General features: G+C 35.7%; 1 protein-coding gene across 2 annotated transcripts in view; it reads right to left on the bottom strand.

Moving 5' to 3' along the window:
* TAFA2 (TAFA chemokine like family member 2) overlaps nt 1-18,853 on the bottom strand; it is a 490,256-nt gene that overhangs the window by 119,700 nt on the left and 351,703 nt on the right. For both annotated transcript variants that reach the window (XM_037847595.1, XM_037847596.1), the window contains exon 2: nt 17,974-18,080. In XM_037847595.1, the coding sequence (XP_037703523.1) occupies nt 17,974-18,079 (106 nt within the window). In that variant the 5' untranslated portion in view covers nt 18,080. The remainder of the gene's footprint in view (nt 1-17,973; nt 18,081-18,853) is intronic.

Raw genomic sequence — 18,853 nt, 5'->3', positions numbered from 1 at the left:
TTGAGTTTAGGACAATGACCAAATAAAGGCCTCATCAAGACAAGGCTTTCTCCCCAAAGACTGCAGCGGTCTGAGGCTGGCTGCTGGTGCTCCTTGGTCCTTACTTGTCACATGGCAAGACAAATGGTGGTGTCTCCTGGTCTCCCCCTTCTCTTCCAGATTCTGCTGATGTTCAGCTTCTGGCTTCACTCCCCTGTAGACTTTCTCTATATATGGTATGAATTGCATTCCTCTTATAAAGGGCTCCAGTAATAGAATTAAGATCCCTCTCAACTGAGGTGGGCCACACCTTACCTGAAATAAGGTCCCCAAAAGGTCCTACTTACAGTGGGTTCATACCCACAGGAATGGATTAAGTTGAAGGACATGTTTTTCTGGGGTACAAACCACCACAGCAAATTTTACTCTAAATAGGTCAAGACCTCCTTGGCATCCCCTTACTAGGTGAAAAGGATCAGTCATAGGAACGCATTAAGTAAACTACCTAAAATAAATTATAGAATACTTGTGATAGCTGCAAAGAGTCTAGCATATACCTGGCATTAAATATTTTTCAACAGATGAATCATGTGCAGGAGACAAATGCTGTATGATTTTTATCTCTTTTTTAAGTACACAAGTATGCAAACATGATATAACTTGATTCAGTGACTGTCAAACTCACCAATACATAATGTACAAGAAAGGATACTAGAAATAATAAGTTGGGTAATTCCATTTAACTTTAAAAAATACCCAGAATTTCCCCAATACTATACTCCAAAATATATTCTAAACTGAAGAAAAACCTAACCCTTTAAAATAACGGAAAGAATATAGCTAAGGAAAAAATGGATTCCTTAAATACAATTTTTAAACTATTCTTTAAAAGCCAACATTATACTTAATGCTGAACACTAGACATACCACCATTATAATAGGAAGAAAAAACAAAGATATCTGCTATTGCCATTATTTTTTCAAGCTCCTCTGTGACTTCTGTTCAATGTTTTAAATAAGAAATCAAAATCAAGAGCATATTTAAAAGAAGAGACCATATAATAATTTTATTTATGATAGATAGTGTTAGGAACAGAAGCTGAGCATGAAGTGGATCTGCCCCTCCTAGGGCTTGCATTTATCAGGGAAAGATAAACATTAGGGAAAGAAAAACATTAGCAAATGATTATATAAATAGTTAATTAGATGTAATTGTGATAAGAGATGTGAAGGATACAAGGGGCCATGTGACCACATATCAGGGAAACCAATCTATAGGGATAAGAAAGGCTTTCTGGGGGAGACAATAGACATAAACGATGGCTTGAAGTTAGGTAGATAAATAAAGCTGTGAAATGGGAAAAGCATGCTGAGGGAAATGTGGCATAAAGGGGCACAGTGTCATACAGAAATCAAAAGGGAATATGGTTGGATCATTTTAAATGAGTGAATGTGACTAAAGAAGGAGACAAGAGACAAATCACGTAGGGTTCTGCCACCATGTTACCAGTTTTGAACTTTATCTTAAGGGTTTTAAGTAGAGAAATAAAGTTATCAAATCTTTATTTATTTAACTTTGCATTCTGAAATAATTTCAAACTTACAGGACAATTACAAAAAATAATACAATCCCCATACAGAGAACTCCCAAATACTGCCACAGGCCCCCTAGATACCAGACCCAACAATTTTAACATTTTGCCACCCTGCAGTATCATTTCATCTTTCTGTCCTCTATTTGTCTATCTTTTTGTATTATTTTTTCTGAACATTTGAAAGCAGGTTGCATACATCATATTCCTTAAACACATAATATTTCCTACAAAGATATTCATTTATGTAATCACCTTAAGTGCAATTATCAAATTTAAGAAATTTAACATTCATATAAAGTTTACATTCTATATTCCAATTTTTTTCTTATGTTTCAAAAATGTCATTTTGAACCTTTTCTTCTCCATTCTTAGATCCCATCCAGTATCATATACTGCATTCACTTGTCATTATCTCTTTCTTCCTTTTTTTCTAATTGTGGAACTATATAAACAACATAAATTTCCCCATTCCAACCCTTCCAAAGTATACCATTCAGTGGGATTAATTTCATTCACAATGTTGCAGTACTCTCACCACTGTCCATTACTAAAATTTTCCCTTCATCACAAACAGAAACCCTACACTACTTTTGCATTTTCATTGCCCCTTTCCCCCACTCCTGGTAACTTGTACTCTACTTTCTGTCTTTATGAGTTCAAATATTTATAATTTTGAAGTTCACTTTAGCTGCTGTGTAGAGAATGAATTAGAGTCATGAAATTTTGGATGAGAAGAAATAGCTGCAATTGTTCAGAGATAATAGTGGCCATGGAGATGGAAGGAAAGTCAGATTTGAAAGATAATTGGGAAGTAAAACAAACAGGGTTTTACAATGGACCAGATAGGGGTACAGATGGCAAGAGAGATGTCAATTATGATCCTAAAGACTCTGGGTTGTGCAACTGAGAACAGAGCATGAGTGAGCTGGGGAATGGGAACATGCTGCTGACAATGCTTTCTGAGCCTTCAGAATTAAACAGCAGACTTGCTTTGGGAGACCAAACAGAAAACCAGGAGGACAAGGGCATGCATCATTGATTCCATTGGTAGCCATATCTGGACAAAGGTGGGAACATTCTGTGTACTGAGAAAAGAGATCCTACTAAGCCCAAAATTAGATGTATAAATCTGAGGCCTGTCAAAGCGGCTTCCCCAAATACTAACAAGAACCCAAGGAGAAAAGTAGCTCCCTCCTGGAACTAGCCACAGCTTCAGTGTCCTACCTAGAGGGGGATTTCAACAGTACACACATGAAGATGGGAAGTCAAGACCCACCCAAACTGGGGACACCCAGCCAAACTGGGACAAATAATGGGAAGGGATATTAAAGTAGAAAGAAAAAACAGTCCTATGGAATATTTTTGGAAGAAAGTAAGATATTATAGTACTCTAGAACCAACAGAAAACCATCATTTAAAAAAATACTGCAAGAAACAAAAGCAAAACTTATAAAGCTTCTGCTTTTTACGTCAATATAATTCAAGTAACTGGTGTTGATCAAACCAAAAATGAGCTACCAACAACAGAAGAAAAAAAAAGGGCTGGAAAAGAGAGATATGGAAATAAAAGGGACCCTGACCAAAAAAAATGAAGAGTAAGGAAACTAAAAAGAAAACAGCAAAATTAAAAATACCATTAGGATTCTGATTTAAGATGGTGGGTTGAACAAATACGTTTAAGGAGGAGCCATCAGCAATGAAATTTTGGAGTTGACTTATCAGAGTCAAGAAAGAAGAATTCCAAAGCCGATAGTGCAAAAGAATGGGAGACTGGAAGCATCAGGTAGATCTAGAAAGGGTGAAGAACTGGGGCTATAATTGAGAGGATTGGTGAAATGTCTCTGAGAAGCAATTAAATTTTGTTACCTTCTCCCATTCCATGTCACTGGGCAGCTGTTCATCCGTCACCCTAGCAGAGCTTGGATGTTTATTTTATGGAGAAGGACAGGCTGTCTCTGGACTAGGGGATACAATACACAGTAAAGAGTATAGGCACCATACTGAAAACAAGATCACTGAATAAACTACGCAATGCTGAATGTGAGAACCCACTCCCTACCCTAGAGTCTTTCCCCTCTCAGGTATCTGATATTCTCAGCCCAAAGCTTGAAGGATTCTTTTCTGGAGAAGCTGGCCAGCCCAAAAGGGAAAACCTAAACATACCACCATTGGTATATAATCCCAACAAAGATCCTGCCAGATCATTTTATATTGATTCTCAAATTCTACAAGCCCCACTGACAGGCTCAGAGTTTCCAGAGCAGATAGTTTGGGATTATGACACAAACTTCTAACATAGAAGATAGAAACCAAAATAACAAGGTAGGAAAAACTCTCAGAAGACAGACTATGCAAGAAGAAATACTTAAAAATGTGGGTGGGGGGAGGTGTTTGGGGAACATTCAGAGACCAAAAATAAAGAACACTTGGAAATTAAAGGTACAAAAGAAGCCATAAAAATTGAAGAGACTATTTGGACAATAAAGGTGAAGAAACATCCCAAATAAAAAGTAGAGCAAAAAGACAGAGAGATGGAAGGTACAAGAGAACTGATAAAAAATTAGAAGACAAATTTCAGAACACCGAATCAAGCAGAATAGAGAAGGAAAGAAAAACAGATAATTCAGGGCTAAGTATTATAAATAAGAATGGTCTCAGACTTTACAATGGCAACGCTAAAAGCAAGAATAATGGAGAAATGTCTTCAAACTTTTTCAGGAAAATTATTTCCAACATAGAATTCTATACCCAGTTCAACTGGCATTTAAATATGAGGTTGAAATAAATATATAGTCAGACAACAAGTTCTTAAGAAACAAACCTCCTATTCATCCTTATTCAAGAAGCTAGGGGATATTCTTAACCAAAATGAAAGAGAAAACTAAAAAAAAAAAAAAAAAGGAAGATATATGAAACTCTGAAAATGAAATATCATATATGGAAGAGAGAAAAAAGAAGATGGAAAAAAGAGATCTAAGGATGAGACATGTACACCAGACATAGAGGCAACCAAGCAACCAATCCAGCCTGGAGCAGTGTGATTCAAAAGGCAGACACGTTGATGACTATTCTTACCAAAATGACTGCCATTTTTATACTGTCTTTTTAACCTGTGTCTTATTTTTCCAGGGCTGCTGTAACATAGTTCCACAAACTAGCTGGCTTAAACAACAGAAATTTATTGTCTCGTGGTTCTGGAGGCTAGAAGTCCAAAATCAAGGTGTCGACAGGATGGTGCTTCCTCGTGGCGGCTTCTCGTGGATGGCTGGCAATCCATGACATTCATTGGATTCTCGCAGCAAACTGTGTATCTGCCTCCATCACAAGCCCATCTCTCTCTATTTGTCTCCATCCTGGCAATAAGCTGATGGCATTTTTGCTTCTTTCCTCCCCCCCTCATGGATTTGCTGCCTGGCTCAGTTGAAGATCCTCACTTCAGCCACAGAAGTATTCCGTGTTCACTTACTCTTGAGAGATGGAGGTAGCCCTCATGAGCTTGGAAGCACTAAATACCAAACAGTATTTCCTCTAACCATATTGCTGTTGGATATACAATATCTGCCCTGTGCTTCTACTCTAAGACATGACAGGACTATGGCAAGCCCATCTTTCATACTTGAACTTCCCCAGAAGAGTTTTTAAACACCCAGGAAAACCGAAGTCAAAGTTTGACCCACGGGGAAAAAAGGAGAGTGGGGAGATGTTTTAGTATTCCATAAAATACACTTTGGAATATGCTCTTTAACATGTATTTCATTGAACAATATCAAGATATCATCATTTGGCTATTGTTTTACTGCATTATGACTACAGAGAAATGAAATGAAGTAAAAATTTATATTTTCAATTTCTGGATCATATGCTCTTTTGGTTGTTTCAGAACTATTCCAAAAAGAAATCACTTTAGAAGGAGTAAAAATTAGAACCATATCACAGAAACTTGTAGTCAAGGATGGGAAGGTCAACAACATGTAAGAAAGGAAGCATGAAAAAGCATCTCTAAAAATGAAGGTAAAAATGAGGATAAGTGGTTGCTAGATACAGAGGACAGAAAATTATGATCCAACAGAGAGATAGTAAATGTTGTGGGTGGGGGGTGGTGGAGCAGATAAGGCAAATGGAGAAAGAATTAGATAAAGATAAAAGAAAAGATAGGTTTTCATTAAAACTTGAAACCTAAGCTTGAAAAGACTGACTCAATAATTTAAGAAGACAAAATCTAGAGATACATTGGTGATTTTAAAATTCAAGAGTAAAAAAATTACCTTAAAAGTATAAAGGGACAAACCTGGATTAAAATCCTGAAGTTATGCTCTTATGCACTATATGTTAATAGGTTGACTACGTAAAATGAAATGCATTAGCAAAATAAGAAAGACAAAATGTTAATCATTTATAAAGAGCCCTAATAAAACCATAACAAAAACAAGTCACCCTAATAAAAACAATGGATTAAAGCCATAAAAACATAATTAATAAAAATATTAATGGTCAATAACCAATTAAAATGTGTATTCATCATCTTTAGTAATTAATGAATTACAAATTAAAAAGGATGAAATTGGCAAAGAATAAATACAATGATAAATCTCAGTGTTAACAGGGTGTTTTAAAGGCACTCTTGTTCCCTGCTTATGAGAATGCAAAAATTAAAATTTAAAATTAATGGGAGGAGAAAAAAATCAAGATATGGAAGTTTAAACCCCAGGAAAACAACATGGTTTAGAGCAGAATCACCAGCCAAGGCTAGCATAGTTTCTGACACCTAGCATGTATCAATAAGTGTATGAATGAATTACTTTGACAATTCAATAAAATAAAATATCTTGTTAAAGGTCCAAAATTAAGACAGTTTATGTTCTTGCCATTCTTCTTTCTCTTGGGACAGTAATCCAATTGTTTTCATAAACAAGATTGTTAAAACACTATAAATTATATATCAGGGTTCTTAAAACTGTGATGTACATCAAAATCAGCTATGAACCAGACTGGAACTCCTAATAATATCCTAAATTGGATCAAATGCTTTAAGCTGTAAGAATGCAAACAATTCTGAATATTGCTCCAAAGGATCTGCTCCATCCACGTCTCCAAACTGATTGAGCACCACCTTCGTCTTTGCTCTCTCTGCCCTCCAGCCGCAATGATCTTTCAGTTCCAGATCATTCTATTCTTCTCTGTCTCAGCCCCTTTGCACAGACTGCTCTCTTTGCCTGGAATGCTCACACCCCCATACTTTGTCTATTTAACTACTTAGATTGCAGTTCAAATGTCACTTCCTTAGAAAAGATTTTTTTAAATCTCTCCATCCATTTTTACAGTTGTTATACGCTTATCATCTGAAATTTTATCTTTACAGCACTTAATGCCATTTGTAATTAAATATTTATTTGTGTGATTATCTGATTAATGTTTTTCTTGCCCACTATACTGTCCAGTCCACAAGGACATGGATCATATCTGTTTTGCTCACTTTTCTATCTCCAGAGGTTGACCTAAAGCCTGGCCCTAATGAATTCCATGAGTATGTGCCCATTTCTGTACTTCATTTGCTGTAGTGGGTTCCTTGATCAGAAGCAATGCTGTGTGGAATAGCATGACAGTGGATAAGGCATTCTGTAAATTCACGGATGGTAGTTTTCACAGAAGCACCGCGTGAAGGTAGGCAAACCCATATCCAGAGAATGTACCTATTCCACTTAGAACAAAATTCTTAAGAGCTACAAATGAAGAGCTACAAAAATAAAAAATTTAAATGGTGGCTTTGTCACCCAGCCTTTGTACTAAAAACCATCTTCTTTTTAAAACTTGTTTTTCTTTGAAGAAATTTCATCAAACAAATTTGGATTAGTAATTACCTTGTATTACATTGAGGACAGCATATTCTCAAGCTTAGCTAATTAAAACAAACTATTTTTTGTTTTCTTTTCTTCAGTATAACTCTTACCTGTATATTTCTCTTTCCCACAAAATACAGATCCTTTTCCAACCCACATACCCAGTGATGACTAGTTCTTTTTAAAATTTTGTTTAGATGTAGTGGGTAGGGGAAGAAAAGGCAAGAAAACATATTAGCCTTCTAAGATTCATGATTATATTTTTGTTTTGGGAACTTGGAGTCCTAAACTGAAATGTTTCCTCCCTGATCCCCAATACCTGAAGCTGTACCTAATGTAATTGCTTCCAAGGGGAAAGTACTGCTTATACTTTCTGACTAGCTGTCACAATTCTCTGAGTTAATCCCTGCCCAAATGCTCAGCGCAATACAATTGTGGGAATTCAGGGCGGAATCTTTCTGTGGCAGCTTGAGCAGTAAACTTATTTTCTGTGTGTGAGGAACTGTTAGTTCCTCAAAGCTCATAAGATTTTATTAAGCAGATGACAACAACTTCTGATTGTTAGCTAACTGGCTTTTCAAAGCTAAATGCTCTGTATTTCTACAATGTATCTATATTATGCTCAGACAACAGCATAACACAATTCTCCATTCGGTTGCTCTTGAGAGCTTTTGCACTGGTGTTTTGGAGAGCTCATTATTCAGTTCTGTCGTCCTCTACATTGCCTGTTCTGTAATGACCTCATCTCCTCCCACTCTCCCCTGTTCTATGCACACCATCCTCCTTACTGTTTCTCATTGACTCCAGCCACTCTCTTACATGAGAGCATTAATACCTACTGATGCCTCTGCCTAGAACATCCTTTCCCCAGATATTCCCTAGCTTACTCCATTGGAAACTTTAGGTCTTATTCTAATGCCTTATTTTAAATTACAATCCCTCCTGAATACTTCTTATCCATTTTTCTTCCTTTATTTTTTTTCATAGTATTTAGATTATCAAACAATTTTTTTATTTTTTTATTGTCCATCATCTCCCATTTCTAAAATGAAAACTTCATGAAGGCATATATTTTTGTCTCTTTTATGTATTGCTATATCCCCAGACCTTATTCTAAGTGCTCAATAATTACCCTGTAAGCAAAGAAATTCCCAGTCTAAAATAACTCTGCCAAAAGGACCAATGGAATCTATGGGTGAAGAATAAGAGGGAACCTTCTACCAGGTGAAACAGTAAGAATTCTACTAAATATAAAGCTAGAGCTGCTGATGGTCAGTTTGGGCTTCTCATACCCATGGACCAGCAAGAAAAGGATGGTGTTAAATACTGATGGAGTAAATGGCCCTGATGGTCATGAGGAGGGCTGCTGCTGTGTGCTGGGGGCAAGGTGGACTATGTCAGGCGCTCATGACCCACTGAGCCATCTCTTGGCATTCCCATGCCCAGTTACAACGATAAGTGTGTAAATACAATAGCCACAGCATTAAGGACAGAGTAATAGAGGGCTCAGAACCTTCAGGGATGAGGTCTGGGTAAAACATCAGGCAAGCCTCTTAGCTGAAAGAGAGAGGACTCCTCAGTGGATAGGGGGAGTAGGTAGATAATGAGGATCAGCAATGGCCTCGGTACCAACTGCATTAGCTGGACTGTAACTCACCCCACTATTTCTCCTCATTTATATTTTCTTAACAATTGTGACCAACCAGAATCTTCGGTGAGTTTGCCTGGATGGAGTGAACTTAAGTGAGAAACTAGTATATCTAATAAGTACAAGGTATGGACAGCCACGGAATATAGCTGTTGGCACTCTGCCAAGATCCTTTTTTCACCGGGGCACCTTTCCTATACTTGTTGTGAATGTGGGCTGATTATAAGTCAGTTATGATATAATTATATTTACCCTCTACTGAAAAGGAGCTGCTTCCCTTGGGAGAGTACCACACAGACTATGGCCAATGACCGAAGGACAAGGTTAGAAAAGGCTGTCCATTTTGTCTCAAGCATGGAACAACTTCGTAGTATAATTTGTGTTTCAGAGCTTCCCCATAGGACAAGAGTAGGTTGGTCTCCAACTGAGTCTCCATTTGTGCTTAGTTTTCTCTCCTGCTCTATCCTACTTCCCTCACCTTCTTCTGAGAACACTCTTGCAATAAATCACATAAACAAGAATTCTTGATTCAGCTCTGTTTCTGCAGGATCCTACCTAAGACACATAGCATATGCAAATCATCTCTGGAAGAATGCATCCTAAGCCTCAAAAATTTTCCCAAAAATAATTGCAACGAACATTGGCTAACAATTTTTTTAAAAAAATCACAAACGCAAAACATCTCCATCATTCCAGGTAGCATACATTGTGAATATAATTAACAGCACTGAAATATTTTTCTGAATGTGATTAAAAGGGGAAATGTTAGATTGCATATATTGTAACAGAATAAAAAGTTTTTTTAAAAAAATCCAAGGAACAACACTTCCCAAACAGTAAACCCTAAGTTAAACCATGGATTATAGTTAATAGTACAATTATAGAAATGAGCTATCGTCAAATGTTCCACACCAATGCAAGGTGTTTATAATAGGGTGGCATATAGGGTTCCTGTATTTCATGCATGATCGTTCTATAAAGCCACAACTTCGCTAATAAAGAAAAAGAAAAGTACATGAAAAAAATCACAAACCCTGGAAGAAATAAGGTATCGTGAGTGAAAGTTACCATAACTAAGAGTTAAGAGTTAACAAATGATTACAGTTACTGAATCATTACATAGATACTTTCTTCCTTTCTAGTATATTGTAGAATAGACAAAAGTAAGTACCTGAAACTACTGAAACTCACTAACCTGTAACCCAGATACTTAGATCTTTGATAACTGATGCTTTCTTTATTATGTAAGTATAAAATCTTTACCACAGGATAACTCATAAATGGCCTCACATGTACCCCCTTATCTTGTTTGACAATTTTGAAGTCCCATGATCATTAGGCAGCCCCTTAATGTTTATTAGTGAAGGAACCTGAGTCAGCTCAGAACTAACCCACCCCAATTCCTAGGCTATCTTATCAAACAAAAATTAGTTCTAACCAGAATTGGCCCACTGACATAGACAGTAGCTTAAACCTTAACATATAGTTGACCTATACCTTATTATAATACTAAAAATCATGCCCATCATAATGTTAAGGCTGCCACTTTCTTGTATACATTCTTACATATGTTCAGTGACTAAGTGTGTAATTGTATGCATGCTCAATAATTAGACTATCTCTAACTCCATCATCTCCAGCTTGCTCAAATCCTAAACCAGCCTGTCTTTGAACACTCTAAAACTCTCAGAATTACTGCAGTTCAGGGAGATAGATTTAAGGCTCATAGGCCATCTGTTCTCCTTGCTTTGTGCTTTGCAATAAAGCTCTTTCTCCCTTTGAAACCGAGTTTCACAGGATTGGTCATTGTACACACTGGGGAGAGAACCCACACTTTATTTGGTATTATCACCAGGAAGAAAACCCAAAGATTATATAAAGTAGAATTATTAAAGAGTACACACACACACACACACACACACACACACACCATATAAAAAAAGAAAACTGAAAACATGAGTGAGAACAAAACAATATCCAAAACAAGTAGATTTGAAAAAAAAGTAGAACTTTTACTAGTATATAGTAACTGAAATTAAAACTCAAACTATGTGAGTAGAAAAATAGGGGAAAAAAGTAAATGAATAATGAGGGGGATGGGGGAATGAGATGTTTTGTGTGCTCTTTTCTACTTTATTTTTATTTTTATTTTTTATTTTTTGGAGTTATGAAAATGTTCAAAGATTGATTGTGGCAATGACTGCACAGCTTACTGTGAACAACTGATCATACACTTTGGATGATTATATGGTACATGACTATATCTCAATAAAATTGCAGGAAAAATAAATAAATTTTAAAAACTCTCAATCTATGGATTAAAGAGCAGGTTAGACCCAAGGGAAGGCAGAATTGGTGTGACAGAAAAAAGATCTGAATAAATTTCCCAGAATAAAGCACAGAGAGACTTGAAGGTGGGAATTATAAAATATAAAATAAACATTAATGGTAATGGATGGTGGTGATGGTAGCACACATTGTAAATGTAATTAACATCACTGAAATATGTATCTGAATGTAGTTAAAAGGGGAAATGTTAGGTTGTATATATGCTAAAAGAATAAAAAAAAATTTTTAATCCACGGAAATGTATCACACAAACAGTGAACGCTAAGTTAAACCATGGACTATAGTTAATAGTGCAATTTTTAAAATGTGCTTCATCAATTGTAACAAATTTCCTTTCCACTGCAAGGCATTAATAACAGGGTGGTATATAGGAATCCTGTATTTTATGCATGATTATTCTGTAAACCCACAGCTTCTCTACTAAAGGAAAAAATACAAAGAGAACAGAGTGAGAAAGCTGACATACAACTACTCAGAGTTCTAGTTTAATAGGGAGAATGATGAGAAAGCAATATTTCAAGAGATAATGCCTGAGAATTTTTCAAAGTTGATGAGAGACACCAATCCTCAGTGATGAAGTCAAGTAAATCCCAAAGAGTATAAATAAAAAGAAAGTCGCCACTAGATATGTATCATGGTCAAACTGCAGAATAAAACAAAAAGACAAAGAAAATATTTTTAAAATTTACTAAAGATGAAGAAGGGTACTAGAAAAGGATAAAAACTATATTCAATAAAGTAATATAAAAACTTTGAACTTGTAAGACCCTAATAATAGAGTTTGAAATATACATAAAACAAAACTTTTAAAACCCCAAAGAGAATGAAAAATTCACCAACACAGTGAGTGATTTTTAACACATTATCTAAATTGGTAAGTTAAATAGACCAAATCGCTAAATAACACTATAAACTAGTTTGAAATTATGGTCGTATATATAACTCTTCACCCAAAAATCTGCAAATAAATGTTCTTTTCAAGTCTGCATACCTGAAAAAAAACTGACTACATGCTACTGTAAAAAGGGGTTCAACAAATTTCAAAGAATCCTACTATACAGGCTACATCCAGAATGAAGTGTATCTACAAACCACTAGTAACTTAAAAAACAACTGAAATAACATCTAGAAATGCGTAAATACTTCTAAATAACTCATGAAGCAAAGACACAATCAGAATGGAAATGAGAAAATACTTAGATTTGAAAAATAAGTCAGTAAACATGGTTTCTAGAGGGAAATTCATACCTATGAATGATTGCATAGAAGACAAAAAGAATGGTAAAAATTAATGAACTACAGAGCCACAGAGGGGGCAGGCAGAGGCTGAACATCAATGGAATCCAGAAGAAAAGGGAGAGACCTGGAGATGCTGCCATGTGACAAACTAAGAACCAAGGCTGGCCAGGAGCCAGCCCTAGAACACCAGTCTTTGAGAAGAAAGCATTGCCTCAAAACCATATTACCATATTGGACCACGATGTCAAGACCATTTGAAGGAAAGCAACAAGATAGAAGAAACTGAACTTCCAGCAAGAAGTGGAAGAAATATCTTTCTCAAAGCTCCAGGAAACAGCTAAAGGCTTGCAGAAACAGCTCCTGGCATTCAAGGAAAGATCTGTTATAACACTGGATACAAGTTTAAGGAACAGATGCCTCAGACTCTAAATTCCAGCGATAACACATTAAGATATCAAAATTTCCAGGTTTCAACAAAAGGTTATAAAACACACAAAGAAACAAGAATTGATGGCCCAGGCAAAGAAGATTCAAGCATCATAAGCCATTAATGAAGAGGACCAGACCTGGGACATACCAAACAAGACTTTTAAAAAAAATAATAAAATGGTCCTAAATATGCTAAAAAGGAAAACATGGAATTAAAGGAAATCAGGAAAACCACAGACAAACACAAAGAGAATATCAATATAGAGATGGAAATTATGAAAAGGAGCCAAACAGAACTGAAGACAACAGTAACAGATATTCCTTAGAGGGGGTTCAAAAGCAGATTGGAGCTGGTAGAAGAAAGAATTAGAGAACCTGAAGATAAGGCAATTGAAATAATTCAATCTTAGGAGCAGACAGTATAAAGAATGAAGAAAAGTGAGCAGAGCATGAGGAACCTCTGGGACACCATCAATCAATACATGCATCATGGAAGTTCCAGAAAGAGAAGAAAGAGAAAGGGGCAGAGAGAATATTTGAAGAAATAATGACTGAAAACTGCCCAAATTTAATGAAAAACATGAATATACAAATCCAAGATGCTCAATGAACTCTAAGCAGGGTAGTCCCAAATAGACCTATACAGTGACTTATTAAAATCAAACTTTCAAATTCCAAAGATAAAGAGAGAATTCTGAAAGCTGCAAGTAAGAAGTTATGTGTCACATAAAAGGGATCCTCAATCAGATTAAATGCTGATTTCTCATTGGGAATTATGGAGGTAAGAAGGTAGTGGGATTACATATTTAAAGTGCTGAAAGCAAAAACTACCAACCAAGAATTCTATATCTAGCAAAACTGTTTTTCAAAAACAAGGGAGAGAACAAGACATTCCCAGATAAAAGCTAAGAGAGTTTGTCACCATTAGACCAGCTGTGATGGTTAAGTTCATGTGTCAACTTGGCCAGGTGATGGTGCCCAGTTGTCTAATCAAGCAAGCACTGGCCTAACTATTACTGCAAGGACATTTGTAGCTGGTTAATAAACAAGAAGGCTGATCTATTAAATCATTAGTCAATTGATTGCATCTGTGGTTGATGACATCAATGAAGGCAGTGTCTTCTGCAATGAGAGAATTCAATCAGCTGGATTTAATCCAATCAGTTGACTTTTAAGGGAGAAGAGAGAAACTTCATTTCTTCTTCAGCCACCAGCCTCTCCTGGGGAGTTCATCAAAGACCTTCTTTGGAATTCCCAGCTTGCTGCCTGCCCTACGGAATTTGGACTCATGCATTCTGCCTTACAGAATTTGAACTCATGCATCCCCACATTTGTGTGAGACACTTTTATCAAATCTCATATTTACAGGTATCTCCTGTTGGTTCTGTTTCCCTAGAAAACCCTGACTAATACACCAGCCCTATAAGAGATGCTAAGAGGAATGCTAAAGAGAATTGAAAGGAAAGGACACTGGAAAATAGATTGAAGCTGTATGAAGAAACAAAGATCTCTGGTAAAGTTAATACAGTGGGAAACATAAATGCCAGTACTGTTGGAAAAAAAAATTTATGAACTACAAACAGATTTAGAAGTTCAAGAAAGAATAGCAAAATGAATTCAGAAAAAAAGAAGTAAGGTGATAATCTTGTGGTTGTAGGGAGTGAGAATGCCCAGATTTCCTGACTTTAACAGTTACTAACTAGGTAACTTGGGTCAAATTACTTTCCTTTCTTTGCAAAGTTTCTGATCTGTAAAATGGGTTTAATCATATTATCTATTCCTAGATTGTTACAAGGATTAAATGATTTGATATCAGTAAAACTCTTAGAACCATGCTGATGAGTTTTGAATATTCATCTTTAGTACATTTAGATGAATGTACACACACACAGTGTTCTGGATCAGAAACAGATTTTTTATTATTTACTTCATAGTAAATAATAAGTGAGTCACTCCTCAGCTCCCCACTTGCCCTAGGTCTTACCCTGGATGAAAACCAGATCAAATGTCATAGACTATAGATAAGTAATGAACAACTGATTTTCTCCTTTATATGTAAGAGAGAGACAGCCATTCTCTTCCTCTCCTCTAAGGAGAGGAATATATATATACATATATGTATATATTTGTTCCTTTGAGATCAGATGGAAGGGATCCTAGGTTCTCATCCTAACCTTTTAGAATGTAAATAGATATTTTCAACCCCTGGGCTTCATTCCTAGCTAGAGAGCACCCCTGTCTTCCTGGCACTTTGGAAGCTTAACCTAGGGACTTAATCTAGGCTGTAACATTTGGACCCCTCAGAAGGTAAGAAAATTGTTATTATCCTTTTGAATCAAAGCAATTAAGTTAACCAATGGCACTGATCGAATCCTCAGGGAATGGGAAGTGTCTCAGGAGGCTAAGGCTTTTTACAGGAGCATGAGAAACCCAAGGAAGTCCATTTCCCCACAAGTATCTGGCATATACTAAGTATAGCATAAGTGTTTGTTATAGAAATAAAAATAAATTAAAGTAAACAAAATGAAATAATAAAGAGGAGAGTGTAGTGACAGAGGAAAATACACAAACAAAAAGATCAATAAATGCAAAAGTTGGTTCTTTGAATAAGCTAGTAAAATTGACCAAGAAGAGCTACTACGCAGGGGAATAATAATTCAGATGGAAAGAGGAGATGTAACTACAGATACAGCAGAGATTAAAAAGTTAATAAGAAAATATCTTGAACAATTTTATTAGTGCTACCACTTTGGATCCATTTGACATTATTTGGTAAGGTTGAAGATAATTCATGCCTGTGACCCAGCAAGTCCACTCCTAGGAGTCTGTCCCAGAGAAACCTTTGCTCCTTTGCACAAGAAGAGAAGTACAAGAATGTTCATAGTAGCACTGTTCATAACGGCAAGAAAATAGAAGAATAGAATACTAAATGTTTGCATACAGGAGAATAAATACATGAATTGTGGTGCCTTCATAAGATACAATAAAATATTGAGCAACAGTAAAAAGTGAATAAGCTACAGGTACATGCCATCAACTATCATGAATCTCACGAACATACTGATGGACGAAATAGAAAACTGCAGAAAAATACTTACAGTTTATTACTATTTATGTAAACTCCAAAACAACAAAAATTAACCAATATGTTATATAGACATATGTAAATATATGGAAAAACTATCAATAAAAGCAAAGGAATGAGAACTGCAAAATTTAGATAGTGATTACCTTGAGCAAGGAGGAACAAGATCAGAGGGACCAATGCAGGCAGTTTAAAAAGTATTAGAAATGTTAACATTTCTCAATTGGATGGGGAGGATACTCGTGTTGATTTTATTAACTTGCACTTACATATACAACTTAATATACATTACACATATTATTTTATGTATAAAATAGTTCAAAATAAAAAGGATATTTTGAATGGAAAAGGAAAAAGAAGGAGAAAGAGGGAGAGCGGAAGAGGGAAGGAGGGAAGGAAGGAAGGAAGGGGGAAGACAGGGAGGAGGGAGAGAGGGAGAGAAACAATCTGTAAAGAAGAACCTTTCCCAAAATCTTCATCCAAAACGTCATTCATTTCAGGGTGGAAATAGAACAACAAAACAGCACAAAATTCCTCTATATTCTATAATATACTGGATGTGGCAATTTAAGTATGTTTTCTGACAAAATGTGTAATCTCTTATGCTCAAGTAGTATTTTCTTGCCAAGAAGTTCCAAAAAAATCTTAAGTTTTGGAGTTATCATAAACCATAATGCAACTTAAAAATTCTTAAAGGTGGATTTAAAATGGTATGAATATACAGTGCAGAAATAAAACAGGATTATGAAATATGAAACATAAATCTCCCAATAAAATTCTCATATTTCAAAAGATGTTTCCTTTACATTTTAAATACAGGGAGCAGAGATTTGTCTGATAGGCCTCAATCCCTTACACCACATCCTTCTCCCTACTGCTAACATTCTACATAAAACTAATTAAATGCACAGGTGCAACTAATTTATGTATAACAGAATTCAAGACAAGCTTTATTCTCCCTTCACCCAAACGAAGAATAGGAAAATAAGTTGCTAGTATCTAGAATTTACAGTGGATTGAGAATTGAACTGTAAAAACCATATTTCACAGTCTAAAATGACTTTTCAGGTTATGAATACTTGATTATGGTAGGGACAGTTCTGAAATAGCCCTATTTTAATACATTTGGAAAAGGCAGCTATTCATTACACTGAGTCATATGGCCAGAAAGAGGACAGAAAGGGCATAATTTTGAGCTGTCAAGCTTTACACATTGGCATAGAACAAGTATTCTTGCTGTTCTCTATGGCAGATTTGAGACTGCTGAGTATCATACTAGGGGTAGTGTCTAAATAGTACTCAAAGAGGTTTTCTGGCAAAAAAGTAAGTGAATATCTTCACTTTTTTTTTCTATTGAAGAAACATGATCCACAGACAGCACTGAAAGACAATTTACATATATACATATTATTAGTACACATATTATTAATATACATCTCATTAAAGATGTTTTTTAATCAAGGACTACTATGGTCTGAAACCCATCTTTATTACATGTAAACTCAACATTTTAACATCACTATCTTAAAAACAGAAATAGGGGAAGGGGCAGGAGAAAGAGTCACACTTCCATACTCTTTGAACATTATTTGCAGAAATGGCAGTAATCCTGGAAACATTTAAATAATCATTCCTCCCCTATCAAAGCTATCTTAAGGATAACTCTGTATTTTTAACGTGAATTGTCGGGGAGAGGGATGCGGGTTGGGGATGCCATAAAATCTAGCAGATCAGTTAAGATGGAATATTACAGTCTGTGTTAAGGAGAGTCAACTTTCCTAGGAGTCAGAGAAAGAAAACAGAAGAGCTTACCTTTATGGTGGTTTGCACTGGACACAACTTTCCCCCACAAGGTTACAATAAATATTATTACTAGCAGTTTCCCTTTTGTTGCTTTCTGTAAGTATCTCTTACTCATCCTGCAAACGAAAATAATAATAAAAGTCTAAGTATATGAAACTGTTGCCTTTCCATTATAATTGTGCTACATTTTAAGCCTTATGACACTTTAGCACATTTAACTTCTGAAAAAGACATTTCTTGTATTTGAAATGCTGCCCATTGTATATAAACCATGAACAGAGAAAAGTAAAAGTTTTCCACACAATATTACTTTGATATGACGCAAGAGATGAGGTCCTACCTCAAGTCTTCAGCCACTTAACAATATCCAAAATCAATATGCAAATATTACCACTTCTCTCTCTGTGTAAATATGGGTTTAATTTATTAACAAGATCCAAGCCCCAGTCAGTTGAATAATCTTTCAATATATTTATTATACTTTAAAAAAATCAAGGGCGATTCCTTCTTCAATGCCAAGTCAAATGGTCAGGGTAAACTGTTTAAATAAAATTGGTTAAATGAATTACTGCACAGAATCAAGTTACTTCAAATCTATTGTTCTTAATATGCTCAAAAAAAAAAAAAAAAAAAAAAAATTGGGAAAGCACTTCCTTATTGCAAAGTAACCTGACCCAGTCAATGCACACAACTCCGCAACTGGAGACAGAAATATTTCAGTGTTGTCAGAATCCACCTTGCTCAACTTTATCAGAAGTAGGAGAAAAATGGATACCAAAAATAGCAAGTTATTTTCAAGTTGAGCCCACAAAACTCAGGAAAGCAAAGTAATATTATAATAAAATAATAGCTACCTATGTTAAAAATTCAGCACTTACTTTCTCCAGCA

The sequence above is a fragment of the Choloepus didactylus genome, chromosome 8, assembly GCF_015220235.1.
Source record: "Choloepus didactylus isolate mChoDid1 chromosome 8, mChoDid1.pri, whole genome shotgun sequence".
Classification (NCBI taxonomy): domain Eukaryota; kingdom Metazoa; phylum Chordata; class Mammalia; order Pilosa; family Megalonychidae; genus Choloepus; species Choloepus didactylus.
This window is presented reverse-complemented; position numbering and strand designations above follow the sequence as displayed.